Raw genomic sequence first — 17,396 nt, 5'->3', positions numbered from 1 at the left:
CACACTGGAGCAGCCTGTTCCTGGAAAACTGCACCCTGTGGAAGCAGCCCACACTGGAGCAGCTCATGGAGAACTGCAGCCATGGGAAGGACCCACACTGGAGAAGTTCATGGAGAAGGGCAGCCTGTGGGAGGGACCCCAGGCTAGAGAAAGGGAAGAGTGTGAGGAGGAAGGAGCCACAGAAACAACATGTGATTAACTGACCAGGGCCCCCATTCCCCATCCTCCTGCACTGCTGAGGTGGAGGAGGCAGAGAAAACTGGGAGTGAAGTTAAGCCCAGGAAGAAGGGAGGGGTGGGGAGAAAATGTTGTAGGTCTTAATTTTTATTCTCTTATTATCCTGCTCTAATTTGATTAGTAATAAATTAAACCCATTTCCTAAAGCCAGGTCTGCTGGTGAGGGATCTCTCCCTGCCCTCATCTCAATCCAGAAGCTTTTCCTTGTATTTTCTCTCCCCTGCCCAGGTGAGGAGCAGTGCCAGAGCAGCTTGGTGGGCACCTGGTGTCAGCCAGGGTCAACCTGCCACACATGAGCAGGTCTTTCCTTATTCAAACAGCCACAGCCACTCACCTGCACACCGTGCAAACCACCAGTGAGTCTGGCATGGAAAATGTTTCATGAACTCTACAAACAAGTTTTTTGCTTCCTCTATTGCTCAGTACCCCAGCAACACTTGTAAAGTCATCAAGTGTTACAAAAATACCTGAACACACTGTAGGCATTCTCTAGGCACACTCTGTGCCAGGCTTTTACTTGACACCTGGTTCAAGAAGTAACAGGATATGATCAGGGCACTTCAACTGCCCACAAGAACCTGACAAACACTGCAGCTCACTCACCTTTTACTTTGTCTGTAATGATTTAAATGTTTCTATTATCATAACCAAAAATTAAAGAAATAAAAAGTATCTTTCTAATCTCACAGATATACTAAGCAGCCTCAAACCCCCCACTTTCATTACTTCTAATACAATACACCCCCTTAAATAGCCCCAAAGCAACTTGCCATGCACCTGAAAAATTAGCTGATTGAGTCATTATCCAGAATATCCCTCGTGGAGGAAGAATTTAATTCACCCAGAGGCCAATGTATCATGAAACCATCAGATTAGTACTAGAGTATTTTAAACAACAGCTGGCTGGAACAATGATTCATTTTTTAAGACAGACATATTACTAAGATTAATTATAAAATGTCTTTAAAATTTAACAAGTTCTTTAAAAGTTAACAAGTTTATTAACAAGTTCACTTACTCTGTCATACTTGGCAACTATCTCTGCTCGTTCTTGGGCAAGTTTGATAGCAGCATCCTGCTCAGCATCTGCACCTGCAGAGAATTAAAATAACACTGTTCAGATTTGCTCCATTGTGAACAAAGAACTGCAGCTAAATACTTGGAAAAAATCAACTTCAGGGAGACAATTTGGATGGAGAAATGCCAAAGCTATTGTATCAAAACAAAATATTACCTCAGTGCACATCTTGAATATTGTTCAGAGTAAAGTACAGTTATTGGATGGCATCTTAATTGCCAAGTTTAGAATGATGCTGATTTTCCACCAATAAATACAGTAAAATAATGATTCTTCACAATCCACTAACTGAAAGACTGAAGAAAATAGTAAAAGCTACTAGTTGCCAGTTCCACAAACATTCTCATAGTCAAAGAAAGCCAAAATGTACAGTACTGGCTTAGAACAGGAGTGTGAGCCATTTACATGATTTGTAGAGAGGTACTGGAATACTGAAGAAACACTGCATGGCTTCATCTGAGCAATTGCCTCAGACTTATTTCTCAGAAATCAGGGAGGGATGTTGTCATATTGTCAGAAGTGCAACCTGGGCGCCCCAGAGCTGGAATAAGGATATGACAACAGGAAGGTTGACAGGCAAGAACAAAAGGATGTGTGGGGAAGCCCCAGGACACTGCAGATGCAGCATTTACTACACCAGTGGAGTAAAAGTCTTGCTAAGTCCTGTTCCTTTGGCAGAAACCATCTCTAGGATATGGACAGGAACATAAAGAGGACATCAAATAAAGGAAGAGTTGCTGCTTTGAATATCCAGCAACAGAACATGCTTTGATATCCCAAGTGTGATTTTGTCAAACCAAGGAGGCAAATCAGCTTTAATTAATAAGTTTGTGAAAGATTCAAGAGTTTCGATTGTTAAAAATCAACAAACTTTAAATTTGTTTTTATTATTAAAAAGCAATGAACTTTCGATAAAGCAAAGCTTTAAAAAGGTTTGAAATATTTTTCAAGCACACCCTGTTATAAAAATAACTCCAAGCACTCACTATCTAGTTCATGGCAGCATAATGAACTTCAGGAATTGTACATACCAACCATCTGGGCCACAAAATAGAAAAACAGACTGGATATTACAGTTTTCTATCACATGACATTAACACAATTATTTGTTCAAACCCAGTGTTTCTTTAATAAACTTTGCCTACATATTTCTCAACATTTAGACAAGAAGTTGTGCCAAGGTGCCTTCTAAGCCATCTGTTAGAGATTTAGCATGGTCTCTGCTTGGTTTCACTTGAACTTTCTCTGGGGGAATGCAGAGAGACCCTCAGTGTGACCCAGCACAGACACAAACACCAACATTCAGGGAACAGCAATGTCTGTCCTAAGCTCCCCCTGAGGGAAAGCCTGGCTGCTTCTTTAAAGCTTTCCTTTATGACCCCCAGGAGTTACACTTCATTACCCCCAGTTCTGGCCCCCTTCTGCTTATCATCACCATTTGCCAATCCTATTACTCCCATTTATTAGTGAGGATGTCAATGCTCTGTCATTTTTTCCCAGTGTGCACCAGAACCAGCACACACGTATTTACACAATTATTTGGGGGGAAAAAAAAAAACATAATTCCATCTGCTTTATCTGGAAGCTTTACATCTCTGAGCCACAAAACTGATAAATAATTTCCTCCTTGTAAGACAAGGGGTGAGTGGAATCATTTCATATTGCTCAGACTCTGGTGTGCCCAAACAGAGCACTGTTCTTCCTGCTCCTTCAGGTGCTGGATGCACCTTTATTCCTAAGCTTAAAGAGGAGCATAAGACACAAAGCAGTCTGGTTTCAGGTTAGATTTTCTCTGATGCATCTTTACAGCCACTGCAGGACTGCATCACCCCAGCTGTCCATGTGAGCTCGACACAGCTCCTGCACACCAACCACAGCCCCCCAGAGCCCCTCCCCAGCCCTGGGTCCCAAGTAAAAGAGAGATTAGATTTGAGAAAGAGTATGGCTGAACAATAAATAGACAATATTTATTATAGTAGTTGGTACATTCAAGGACTATGTAGCCAGTACTTTAACAGAATTTAAAAATAGGTTATAACCTTATCTTAAAATGTACCCAAAAGGACATGCACAGCTCTTCAACACCACAGATGGAATAAGTGGCATAATTTGAAACAAAGTTTAAACCTTTGCTTAAAAGAATGCAAAATGTTATCTGCACCAGAAACCAAGTTCCTGGTTTATGCTGAAAACATGGCTGTGCCTTGCCTTACCTTCCCTTCTTCTGCAGAAGGAATGTGTGAATCAAAGTTTGGCACGTTCTGTGTCTCATGACAATTCAATTACATTTAGTGTGGAAATTATCATATTCATTGCCTTTCAAGTAATCCTCTTTGCTTTCTGCCAGAACCATCTTAACCTTCCAGCTGCACTGAGATAGTTCGATGTTTCGTTAATCCATCCATACCAAATACACAGAAAACAGCTTGTGATGGGCACAAGAGGTTATATTTTGGGAGATAAGCATTAAACATGATTTTTCTTTTAAGAGGAAATATTTAAATACCTCCAAGTTAGAAATTGCACAATGATTCCTGATAAAGTAAAAGCTAAGTATGGGAACAAGGAAAACTCTTTGTGAAACACCTTCCTAGGCACAAAAATACATCACTACAAAATTGAAGACAAATAACTGGTACTCTAAAGTCTTATCAGTTTTATTCAGTAAGTGTTATCTCAGTGAAAAGTTAAAGATGTGACACAAGTATGATTAAATTTTCTAATTAAAAGTTAGCAGGACAGATGATGAACAGCACATTACACAGGAAACAATGCAATCTCAGATGAGGCTGGCATTAATATATAGCAAATTAACTAGTACAGAGAACTGACTTGAACTAAAAACTGAGGAAATATATTATCAATAAGGAGATGACAAAATCTGCCAATGATGGCAAGGTAAACAGCACATTTAAGTCCCCCCAAAAACCAATCAGGCTTACAAGGTACAAGCAGCATGGTTAAAACCCTGCCCAGCAGCACTCCCAGAATGCCAGGGTGGAAGGGACCTCCAGGATCCTCTGGTGCAAGCTGGCAAAAACACAGCCTAGATAAGATAGCCCAGCACCCTGTTCAGCTGAATCTTAAAGGTGTCCCACTTCCCTGGGGACATTATTCCAATGGCTGGCTGTTCTCATTGTGAACATTTTTCCATATGTCCTAAATCTCCTCAGGCGTAATTTGTACCATCCCCCCTCGTCTTTTCCATGTGACTCCCTGTAAAAAGGGAGGTGGCACACATCGAGCTCCTGGAAAGGTTAATCCTAGAAAGAAAGGCCAGGAACAACCTTTTCTGACCTGTTTGCCTGATGCCTGTAACATCAGAGAGTATCTGCCCCTCAGCACTCTGACACGCTGACCTGTTTGCTGTATTTACAAAATTTACACACAAAATGTGTGCACACTTACAAAATGTGTAAGTTCTGAACAGCACCATGCAAAGGAACTGAAGCATCACTAGAAACAGAAAACCAAACAGAAAACTCCAACCTGCAATGACGTGGAAAAGGACCAACAGCACAGCCAGACCCTGCTGTTCTGCTCCACTTGGAAATCAGACTGTTCTACTTGCCAGTGCTGCTGAGATGGCTGATAAACTGCCAGATCCAAACTTCCAAAGGCATGCTGAAGGATGGGACTAGAAGTGGGTTTATTTTGCAGCTCCCTGCCTTGAAATTGCTCCAAAGGCAGGCCTGCTGAATCAGCCACCTGTGGATGCCACAGCCCTTCCAAGTGCAAGCCCTCCCAGCATCAGCACCAGCTTCCCTCCTCTGGCACTCTAATGAGTCTCTCCTGCCCTCACCAACTACCAAAGAACTGAAAAGGAACAGAGTGGTGAGGGATGGACATGGCACAGGCAAAAAATTAACCCAGTCCTACCCAAGGAACAATCCTTGCTAGGCTCCAGTATTTTCTGAGAGGAAATGAGTGACCTGGAGACACCAGCTTTGTTTCATAAGAACAAATTTACAGATGAATGTTGGGTGTTATCTTGTTATTCACTATTAGATGGTCTCTCTGTGCATCACAATCTCATTTAAAATAAACACCCACATTTTTAAAGCTGAACTTTTTTTTAAATTTCAAAACCACTGTCCAGCTCAGTCAACTGATACAAAAAATTGGAAAAACATAACACAAAATTAAAATAAATTCCTAAAACTGACTATTAATAAAAAAGCTTCTTACACAAACTGGAAAACCAACTGAGAACTCTCAGTTCCTACCAAGAAGCTGCAATTCTAAGTATCTTGCAGCTTGTGAGGAATACTGGGGACAACAGCTTACTTTTCCAGAATTCCATATTCTTCCAATGCTACAGGAAGAAAGGCAAATGCAGTAAATTTAAGTGAGGAACTAATAATGTTAATGGACACAATGTAAACAAAAAATACATAACTTTATGATCTATAATGAATGCAAGACTAAGTGGAATGGACCAACTGCCATAAGTGAAATATTCGACAGCCAAACAACAGATCCAAGTAAAAAGAAAACACTAGTAAAGAAAAAAATAAGGTTGTGGCCTATAAATACATGCAAATATTAAATTCTGAGTAGTAGTAAACCTTCTCAAGGATAGAGATTTTTGCAAGAAGCAGAGTTACAGTCTGGCAGATCTGATGGAACTGGAAAAAAAAAAAAAAGAAATAATCCTGTCTTACTCTTGCCTTTGAGCCATCTTCTCCCTCCTGTTCCACAGGGAGGAATGGCAGCTATGTATGTAGGCATGTACAGACACCAGGGAACCCTGATCCAAGGTCCCCCCATAATGCACCTAAAATACATTTTTTTTAAAGTGGGGTAGGGAAGAAGACGAAAAAAAAAGGTAAAAAATAAGTTTAGCAACAATGTATTTTTGTATTCATTTAAATCACCAAGAAAACCACAGGATTTTTCTTGTAGTCCCTGCAGTAGCTCAGTTTTCCAAAATAAAGAATGGGGAGATGGTAGCACTATCCCTTGTGTTTCCAGCAGTCAAGGAGGAGCTGAACAGCCTGTGACAGTCTGGCAGCAGCTTGGCTGCTCCTGGTCAGGGGTGACTTATAAAGAGCCCAGAGTTACACCTGGGCTTCATCACAGCCTGACAGGACTGAGCTGCTGCCCAGGGAGGAAGGGCCAAAGACAGTAAAACACTGGTCGTTCCCACAAGGAGAAAAGTTGCTCTCTACAAGGTTTACTGAGTACTTTCAGTTTGAGCTCTCCCTAATCCTGTTCAGCTACAGAACTGCAAACCAGGAAGGCACCCTGTTTTTCCAAGTGATCCCCACGTGCAGTGCACCGAGCACACACACCTCTGGTTGCTGCCAAAGTAGTCATACAACTTACAGGAATAGTCTTTGGGGTTACTCAAACCCACTGGCAATATGGTCTCTGAAACAGCCTAAAAAATGGCTTGACGGCACCTCACCTGGAAAAGGTAACAACAGCCAAGAACCAACTCCCTCCTCAAGGGACAAATCCCTAGCACAAAACAAGTACCACCGAGAGCCTCAGGGTTCCTTACAGGTACTGAAGGAGCAGCAGGTACAAGTGCTTATGCATCAGTAGCAGCAGAAGTTGCCTCTTACAGATGTGCCATAAATTTAAGAAGAATCACAGATTTGTTTAGGTTGGAAAAGACTTCTACGATCACTGAGTCCAACCACCAACCCAGCACTGCCAAGCCCACCACTGAACCATGTCCCCAAGTGTCACATCTACACATCTTTAAATACCTTCAGGGATGGTGACTCCACCACTGCCCTGGGCAGCTGTGCCAGGGCTTGACCATCCTTTCTATGAAGAAATTTTTCCTAATATCCAATTTAAACCTGCCCTGATGCAACTTGAGGTCATTTCCCCTTGTCCTGTCACCTGTTACCTGGGAGCAGAGCCCAACCCTCACATGGCTGCAACTTCCTTCCAGGGCATTGTAGAGAGTGAGAAGGTCCCCCTGAGCCTCCTCCAGGCTCAGCCCCCCCAGCTCCCTCAGCTGCTCCTCATCAGACTTGTGCTCCAGTCCCTTCCCCAGCTCCACTGCCCTCCTCCAGACAAGATCCAGCATCTCCATGTCTTTGTTGGAGTGAGGGGCACAAAACTGAACACAGGATTTAAGGTGTGGTGTCCCCAGGCCCAAGTACAGGGAGATGGTTCCTGCCCTGGTCCTGCTGGCCACACTATTGCTGGTACAAGCCAGGATGCCACTGGCCTTGCCCACCTGGGCACACACCAGCTCATGTTCAGCTGCTGTGGACCAGCACCCACAGAAATAATGCCTCTTCCCATGCAGCTGAGGCCCAATATATTAACAGCATCCCCCACAACCTTATCCCAAATTCTGAAAAGAGATTTCTCCCTTTTTTGTTCTCTGACCTACCATAATGTCTCTTCAACAGCAGAGCACTCTGAAAAGCCCAAAAGACTTGAAACATGCTAATTTGTTTTCCATTACTTTACCCCAATTCTTGCTTGTTTGCACATTACACATTCCAGTGCACAAAGAGCTGCACTGGCACAAATTCCTGTCTGCAGGCACTACCACCAGCTGCTCCACATCTACACATTCAAAGCACATATCAGAGCAACAAACAAAGTCTCTGGTCATATCAGAAAGGCCCTTAAATACTCAGGCTGTTTATTTACTTTCCAGTCCATTCCCATAAACAACGAAGGAAAAGCCATGACGTACACTTGGTAGTATTTTGTTGTGGGTACATGATGTTCGAAAGGAAAAATCGTGGTAAATACCTGCACATCAACATTAAACCCGCTCAGAACAAAAAGGATCAAGCACAATTTATTATATTTTCTTTTTCTTCTCATGCAGAGAGAACTTTTAACACAGAGAAAAAGTTTTAACATAAAGGGAACTAGTTAGTTAGAAAAGCAATCCCTTTTATGTAGCAACACCTCAGAAATACATATTTCCAGAAGTTAACTGAGCTACATTTCTTCCACAATTAAACATCGTTATCTTAGTAGTATTAAGTACTTAAAACTCAGTTATGACTAATTTGAAATAAGAGAGAAGTAAAACAAGCACAATATACAGAATTAAAGACCAGTACACAAAATAAAAACGCTTTACCAGTCTTTAGATTGTCGTTTTCTTCCCAGTCCTTGTAGAGCTCTGTTTTAGTCTTCATGAAGCAAACCTGTTTGTTTCTAGACCATATTCTAAATTAGTTTACCAAAAACGACCAGGGGAAAGTTCTCCTCCTCCACTCGCAGCACTTGCTCCGCACAACTGAGCCACTTGACACGTGCTCCTTTTTCCAGACACGGCCCCTCCACAGCTCCAGGAGCTGCAGCTCCTCAAACAAAGCTGCCATTTGTTAATGGAAGTGTCAGGCAGGCACCACGCTGGTGTTCCCCACCCCAGCCCACAGCCCCGCATTCCAGCTCATAATAAACAAAGGGATTTGAACAAACAGCCTCAGAGGCCGCGGCTCCTGTGACACTCTCGGCTAAGAATTCTTACTGGTATTTACCCAGCGCTGCAGGAACAGCATCTCACTGAAAAGACTTACTAGAAATGGGGCCTTAAGTACCCTATTTCTGGCTTATTACCTAAGAAATTATGAAATGGAGTAACTCTAAAATAGTTTCAATTTCTGTAACTGTTTGGCATTCCCTGAGGGCAGAATGGAGATTTTACATATTTTCTGCTCTAAACTCCTTCATTGTTCAGGATATCTTGGGGACCTGAAATACCTGGTGTGGCAGAATTTGACAAGAACATTTTTGTTGCTAAAAGAACAAAAATTCAAGATTTAAAACCGGTAGAATTCATCTGCATCCTGAAAACCTGGAAAACAGATCTCCATGCCAAATATTCCAGGACAGGCACACATGAAGCCATTCTCCTGCACAGATTTTAGCCCTCACACATCTCTCTCCCACAACCAGTCAGCTGGGGTTTGCTGCCCTCAGCCAGGAGCCAGCCAATTCCATTGCTCAGCCTGAGCAAGTCGGGGCACACACCCTGCCAGACCCAGCGTGGAAGACTTGGGTGGGCTTCCAGCTGCTTGTGAAGCCAACTGAGAGATGGTCAGTGGGACTGGCACAGGTTCCCCTGGGATGCTACAGGGTCTCCATCCTTGGAGATGGTCACAAGCCACCTGGACATGATCCTGGGCAACCAGCTCTGCGAGCAGTGGGACGGACCAGATGACCTCCAGAGGTCCCTTCCAACCTCAACCATTCTGTGGTTTTCTTGTGCTCTGAGAAGTGTTAAAATGCCAGGAACACAGGACAGATCTGATCAAGTGTGTCAAACTGTTCTTTTCCCCCCAGAGACTGAAAAAAAAATTAAGTTCCTTCAATTGTTTTAACCTTCCTCCCCACATCGCCTGGCTGAGCACCGAGCCTGGAAATGAGCAGCAGCTCCTTTGTCTTTACCACTGATTGCTGCTCATGGATCCCACCCAAACCCAGGTGTCAGTAGTTTAGTCTCTGGTCTCAGTGGGAGTTTAGACTAAGCCAGTGCCATATCCAACACTAGGCACACTTCCCTCAAAAGCAGTCTTTAAGTGCTGACATCCCCATGCCCACAGCAGCAATCCCTTGCTATACCGAAATAATCTTCCACTTTGCTCACAGCAGAACTACTCAACTGGTTTTATAAAACCAGATACTTTCTGGTTTTTTACCTGAGAGGGTATTTGTGGTCAGGATGAAAAGAACTCCCACTCCATGAACACAAGCACTTGTTCCAGGTTAACCCTCTGACAGACACCTTCACCACTTGAAAACAACCTGCTTTTTAACATCACTGGTGCTCTTCTACCACACGTTCCCCCAGGCAGCAATAAGCCATATTACAGATATATATATATATATCTGTATATATCTATACACACACACACACTGTAGTTACACTAGACCTGTATATACTGACACTTCTTTGACATCTCTTAAGTTTAGCATGTCTATTTTTGTGGGTGTTTCCAAGTAGACTTAACACAGAGGAAAGATTTTGGCTTAACTGAATTTTTTTCTCTCTTCCAAAGGGAAAAAAAGAAAAAAGGCAAAGCTATTTGTAAAATCAATATATTGCACTATGCTCTGCATCAAAAAACCCTATTCCAACAGCAAAATACGTGCACCCTCCCCCCATTCATCAGCATTTCTTCAGAGTAGACCCTATTGTAGTTTTACAGCATGAGTAATGGGTGAAAGAAATGAAAGTAAAGATTTAACTCTTCTGAAGATGACTGCACTCTCCTCTTAGTGAAAAAATCGAGTTTCACTATGGCAGAACACCTGCAGTTTTGCAACATCCCCTTTGAGACGCTGCACAGTCACCAGTGGAAAATGGTCACTTTGGAAATTAGAATTAACTGCTACTGAAAACTCCCTCAAAGCAATTTTAAAGTGATCCCCAAAGGACTCAAAGCAAGAGCAGGGCAAGCAAGGCAGCCCTGCTAAGCAATATTCCACAGAAGAAACCTGTGTCCAAACAAGAAATGAGAATTTAGTAGCCTATATATTGCAGAGAATTTAAATCAACTACCCAAACTATCTCACTTTAAAGCAGCAATTAAGAAAGGACTTGAAGGAATTCTACCAATATTAATCAGTTACTGCAACATGTCTATCACTATTTTTAGTAACAGAGCCTTACTGATACATATTAGTTAATAGAGCACTGAAAGAAAAAAAAACTCAGAATAAACTAGCAAAAAACCAGAAAGAGAACATAATCTAATAGAATACAACTTGTCCATTTACTTAGTCCTAATTTGTAATTTGTTTTTCTGTGTGTTTCACATAAATAAGTACACCTGAAAATTGAATCATCTCCATCAGCTCTGCCTACAACTCACCAGCTGGAAGCTCCAGTTGGAATGCTCATGTCATCACCTCACTACTGAGCCTTATGAATGTCACCACACGGGTTACAAAGTGGAGTGACAAGATCTGGCAGTGTTCTACTGTAATTCCATTTTACAAAGTGTTGTGTGTGCAGTCATGAGCCAGAAGATAATTAATTTGCTGAAGGTTAACATAATCAGTTGCAAAGCCAGAAGAAACCATAATTGCCAATTTGCAACAAGCTAGACTGAAAAGAGTAAGCCCAATTCTGAACAATGCTGCTTTCTTGAAAGAAAAGGAGAAAAAAAAACAATACCCAACTCACCCTCCTGCCCGTGACTCTGTCAACATAACCCAAAAAAAACATTTATGGCAGCTCTTCTTAGACTTCAATGTAAAAACTTGGGCTGGGTATAATTTGGGGCTTGCCAGTATGTTAAGACTGGTCTGACTTGTGCAACAACTACCTAATGTCTTCTGTCTAAGCCTAAGTCATCCTTTGTTCTCCTCTTCCCAAGGGTGCAGTTGGCACCCGGCCTTTTCATTAGTTCACTGCTGGTTTGCCTCACTGCTGTCAAAGAGCTGTTCTGGCCCCAGTGCAGTGGTCCCTCACCTACACATTTCATCTGTCAGGAGATGCAAATATTCTGCTGAGCTCAGTCATTCCAGCCCTCTGAACAGTTCCAGTGGTGATGGGAGCAGATCTGCATCCCACAGTTCCAGGAGACACAGCCAGTGCTGTTCCTGCAACACCTGAGAACCCAGCAGCGATGGAGAGACAAAGATCCAGCCTTCATGGGAAAACACAGGAGGGTTTCTGCTACATGGAAATTATTTCATGGTCTTCCACCAAAGATTAAATTTCCTGGAACTCCTACTGTGGCCAGAACTGATCCTGCTGTAACATATAATCTGCTTCATCTACAGCCCATGAGCATTACTCCCACACTCCCCTGCAATCCATGACCTTTCCCAGCACTAGTCCCAGCCTTTATAATTAATGTCTTAATAAAATATGCTGCAAATCAGCTGCTGCATTATATGGTAAGATCAGACACTTAACCTCATCAGAAGCAGTACTGACAGATAAAAAGCAGGAAGATTACAGGAATTTTACCCTCAACCTAATACAAGTCGAGTCATTCTTTCATACCAGTGTTTTTTCAGGTATGATTTTATAAGCAAATTCAGCTGAAAATGCCATTTTTTTTGATCCCTTGTACTTTAAAAGTATATTATGTCTGCAGTTCCCAGAGGCTTTTGAAAACTAAAATATCCCTTCTGCACACTGAGGACGCTCATACTTCTTTTAACTGTGACAGGCTACTAAACATACAGGCAAAACAATCTTTCAGCAAGATTGAACACAACCATTCCCTGCAATAAATTTCCTCTTCATTTTCCCAATGCCATACATCAGGATGACAAAAAAAAATCACTTTTTTTTTCCAGCAACATAAATCAAAAGAACATTAAAAATATTCTCTGAAATTTTGACATTACTTTCAAACATAATTTCAGATTTCCTGTTTTGAACATTTTCATTAGTGGTAGAATGTGTATGTTTTCACAGCACTGCAATTTGCAGTATCAATTTAAAGAGTAAAATGGTTCTAATATTTTAGATCCTGACAAAAAGCAGAACATTTCATAGCAAGAGCTATACTTCCCACATTAACAGACTCATAATCAAGTAGTCAGTTGCCACACTGCACTAATTATGTTGTCTCCTGATTATTCATTTTTATCTCAGCATTAGTCAAAATTAATGAACCAAACAATAATTATATTTTAAAATTTAGTATTAATGATGTGAAACCTTAAAGCATCACCAAAACAATGCTCATACAGGCTCTGGAAGAAACTTTTAAAACGGGGTCTTCGTTTTTGAGGAAGTTGTTTTATTTCTTCTGTAGGGCCAGAGAAATTACAAAAGTTCCCCAGTTAACAAAATTTCATCTATATTGATATTCATCTATATCATTTACTGGCTAAAACAAAGAGGTTTGCTCCTCTACACAGCCAATCTTTGAATACACTGCCATGCCCGCAGTCCAGCTCATCATTTAATTACACAGCCAATTTAACTGATTACAACAGGAAGAAAAGGAGGGTTTGTTTTTGTAACAGACGCCATTCTGCCAGTTCATAAGACTAAAGAGCTCCAAGCCAGCTCAGAAAACACCAGCACTGACCCGAGGTGGCAGGAGCAGAACTTGAAGAGCATCGCGGGGAAGGAGGAGCGGCTCCCCCCGGCCTGCCCCGCGCCCTCCGCGATGACCTGCGGCTGAGCCCGACCTGCGGCTGAGCCCGACCCTGCGGCTGAGCCCGACCTGAGCCCGACCTGAGCCCGACCTGCGGCTGAGCCCAGCTGAGCCTGCGGCTGAGCCCGACCTGAGCTGAGCCCGACCTGAGCTGAGCTGCGGCTGAGCCGGAGGCTGAGCCCGACCTGAGCCGAGCCCGACCTGAGGCTGAGCCCAAACGAAAGCTCGCCGGCCCTTCCGTGAGACGGAAAAGGAAGCGTTTGCAAACAAGCAGCGGATGAGCAGCCACTGATAGCACCAGCCTTTACTCACCAGCTGCACATGCACTGCCAGCCTCTGAAATTTCTGCATTCTCCTGAAGAGACAGCACGGAGTGCACAGGAGCTGCTCCTTCCCCCAAAAAAGCAGCCTGAGCCCCTGTCCACACTTCAGCCTGAGTGCCCCTGCTCTGCCTCTCTGGGCACAGCCTCCGCATGGCAGGATTTATTTCCATAAACTCAGTTTCACCTCAACACACACACAACAGGAAAATAAAATCTTAAATATTGCTAAAATTCCGGCAGGATGAAAAAGCATTTCTTGCTTTATTCCAGCAAAAGCATGTCACTGTAGTTACTCCGGGCTGCTGGACAGGCTCTTGGGATCCATGCCAGAGAGTATAAATCTCAGCCATCCCTCCATCTACCTTCGGATACACTGAACAAACCATCACAAGTCACAGAGGAGCTGCGAGGCCCTTCTCTATTCAACTTTAACTATAATCTTAACATATTTAAAGTGTTTCCACAAAAATAAAAGTACTGAGTTACACACTACAGCTCTGCTCACCATAGCTGAACAGCTTTCTTCAATGGCTGTCTCTGAGCTATTCATCTTTGAGCAGATAAACATTTTAACTGCAGTAATACCCTAAGTACAAATAGGATCCTCTGAGCAAATCCTATGAAAAGTCTGAATGGCACCACGAAGCTCCCATGACACTAAACCTTCTCTTGGTGACCAGGATAAGTTTCACTAAGCCCACAGAAAGACATCAAGGCAAATTTAGACCCCTGCCTGCTTGTAATATCAGTCGTGTCTACACAGCACGGGGCTGCTCTGAAAAAACCTGAGTCATCAGCTCCCTCTAATATCTGTCACTCAATTAAAAACTAAAATGGCATTTGGGACAGGGGGAAAATACTGAAATCCCCTCTGAACATTTGAAATCATTTTAAGTGTCATCCATGCACTAGATCCATGGTTTTTATGTTTATAAAGGTTCTAGGAAGCGCTGGGGGAGTAAAAGACAACAAGAGGAAGGGTAAACAAGTTTGTTGAACGGCAGCAGAACTGGGGAAGTTTCTTCATCCTTGCTACGAGAAAAGGAAGTTGGTGATAGACAAGAAGGTTCTGTTGTTTTCAGTTGCACTGACTGAGGGCTGGTAAACAAACCAAAGTAAACAGCCACAGCATTTCCCACACCAAGCAGGAATTAGGGCCTCCAGGGCTGTCCGTGTCTGGGTCCCAGCCTGAAGCCAAGGGAAAGCACAGCAGAGGGGCTGCAGTAAATCCCAAAGCCATACCCACCAAATCCCAATCCAGTTACATTCACACTGGTAATTAGCAATAGCAGTACTAATTTGTTTGCCTCCATCTAGTTTGCATCAGCTAAAACCTTTATCAATATAAAACAACTTCAGAGTTTGGTTAAAATAATCCAAAGGAAAAAAGATCAATCCCTCAAACTTTGTGGTAGTTTATCCACAGAACATTGGACCAGTAACACAAACCTTCTGCCTAAGTTATATCACCACCTTTATTTCAATCAGTTTTTGCTAAACATAACATCAAATTAGTTTTTAGATTTAATTCATCCCCACACCTCAGGACAGTCTGGCATTTAAGCACAGATAACGTGAGGTACCAGTACCACTGAGGTCAGGCACAAAGCTGTAGTAATACAGAACCACAAAACAAAAATGAAAAGCCGTTTGTTTGAACAGTTGATTTTAAAAGATAACACAGGTTGATCAGAACAGAATGTTCCAAAGAGGTCATAAGTCTCCTTCAAGTATGAGATCACAGTGAGAGGCACCATTTGGCTCATTCTGAAAATGTTTTACAAATATCTGGCAGTCACTTAAGACAATAATTCTTAATGTATTCTGCTGGTGCATGGAAACAATTACTTTAGTAATCAGTCCATTAACAGACGTGTCACTAACACTTCCCTTGACTGGCTGAGAGGAAGATAAACGCTGAGGTACCTCAGTAGCACAAACCCACTGTCACGTTTTCAATGCTACTCAATGCTCAAAATCAGTACTTTTATTTAAGTACTGATGCAAAATGAAGAGCTACAAACACACATTGCAAACACCTTAACAAGTTTTCTGTTGCAAGACAAACACGAGGTTAATTTTAGTCTAAGCCTGGTGCACAGGCACCAAGCAAAAAATCCATTTATTTCTTAATGCTGAAGTCAATAATGCACTAAACCTACTAATGAAGATCCACTTTGTAACCAGTACAGTCTGTTTAAAAAAATAAAAAAAAAAAAAGCAAACCATCCATAACCCAGAAAAATCTGACCATTTATCAGACTCTCATATCTCAACAGAAATGGCTAAAAAGCAATTCTGAACTCAGTACACAGAAAATGTCTACTTCATCTAATGCAAACACTATAATACTTTGGCAACACCTATTCCAAGTTACAAGGGTTAGCTCTAGGATAACACACAAATAAACCCTTTTACACATTTCAGTCCATCCTAATAACCTATTTCATTCAAAAAAGATCCCTGTCCAACTCTGCAAATTCCATATCCCTTACAGTATCAAAATCCACAGGATGAGTCAAGCCTTGGTTGAGGCTGTGGAGCAGCATCTGGCAGGGAGCATCCTGTATCCTGGGAAAAGCAGGCTCAGTGCAGAACCCTCCCCAAGGGCGGGCAGGAGCTGCGCCCTCCAGGAGGGAGCGGGAACAGCAACAACAGTCTGTGCTCGGGGAGGCCCCAGCTGAGACAAACCCGCACCCACCCCGTGAGTGCACTGGGACACACAGGCAGTTTGGGGATTCAGCACTTTGGGGAGGGTTCAACTTCTCATTTGTGCAGCCTGGACAGACCAGCAGTGACAGGGCTCACCGGTTCCAGGCATCAACCAAACATCAGAACTCTTCACAAGAGAATGGCTTTGAGCCCTGAGTACCACCAGCAGCTGCACATACAGGTCAAAGCTCTTGGTCTGCCTAAACTGCTTTTAAAACCTCCTTTTGACCTGGAGATGTAGCCACAGTGTCAGACAGGAAACCTTCCCACTCACTCTGAAATTCATCGACTTCACATGAAAGTTCAGCAAATTCAAACCTGAAATTTTCGTCAGTGAAGATGAACCCAAAATGACTTGCAAGGGAAAAACATCTTGGTTATGAATTGTGGTTCCCTCTTACCACCAAAACATTCCTTCAGTACACATTGAAATCCCAGCTGTGCATTTCTGATGTTACTACAAACAAAGCCAAAGCATCTCCTTGAAACAAGGAACTGTAATGCAGTAAAACTAAGGCACCATCTCTGCAAAGGTGTTCCCAGGAGGTCTGGCAATAGCAGAGGAAATGAAGAGGATGAACATCATAAAATTTCCTTCAGTTACAGCACTTTGGAAGGATTAGGAGTTATTACTCCAGGGGCTTCAAACTTGATGAAAAGCCTTTCATCAACTCTTCCCTCTTCAGCAGTACAGTTGTCATCTGCCAACGCAGAAGTCTAAATGTGAGGGGAAAATACCAAATATTTCTCCTGTCTGAGTTTTCTGAAACCAGTTAATTTAACAACAAACAACTTGTTATGACAGCAAGTTTTTGAGAGAATTCATAAACAACTCAGACTCCCTTAAGGCTGGAAGAAGAAGCACAGATAATTTTCAACTTAAATTTATTTTACCAGCTCTTGGGGTGTGTTAGTCATCAGTGCAAACTTCATGTACTTAGTCTAGAAATCCTGCTCACTGCTTTTCTCCTTCCCTACCTCACT

At 42.5% G+C, this 17,396-nt stretch overlaps 1 protein-coding gene across 6 annotated transcripts in view; it reads right to left on the bottom strand.

Moving 5' to 3' along the window:
* The window catches only part of USP6NL (USP6 N-terminal like), a 116,575-nt gene that overhangs the window by 62,577 nt on the left and 36,602 nt on the right, over positions 1 to 17,396 (bottom strand). For 3 of the 6 annotated variants that reach the window (XM_029958114.1, XM_029958115.1, XM_029958116.1), the window contains exon 3: positions 1,256 to 1,329. In XM_029958114.1, the coding sequence (XP_029813974.1) occupies positions 1,256 to 1,329 (74 nt within the window). Of the gene's footprint in view, positions 1 to 1,255; positions 1,330 to 8,384; positions 8,578 to 17,396 lie in introns of those variants that run through there. The other 3 variants (XR_003915593.1, XM_029958113.1, XM_018068147.2) reach the window with 3 other exon arrangements.

The sequence above is a fragment of the Manacus vitellinus genome, unplaced genomic scaffold (assembly GCF_001715985.3).
Source record: "Manacus vitellinus isolate BGI_N305 unplaced genomic scaffold, ASM171598v3 scaffold_13_pilon, whole genome shotgun sequence".
Taxonomy (NCBI): domain Eukaryota; kingdom Metazoa; phylum Chordata; class Aves; order Passeriformes; family Pipridae; genus Manacus; species Manacus vitellinus.
This window is presented reverse-complemented; position numbering and strand designations above follow the sequence as displayed.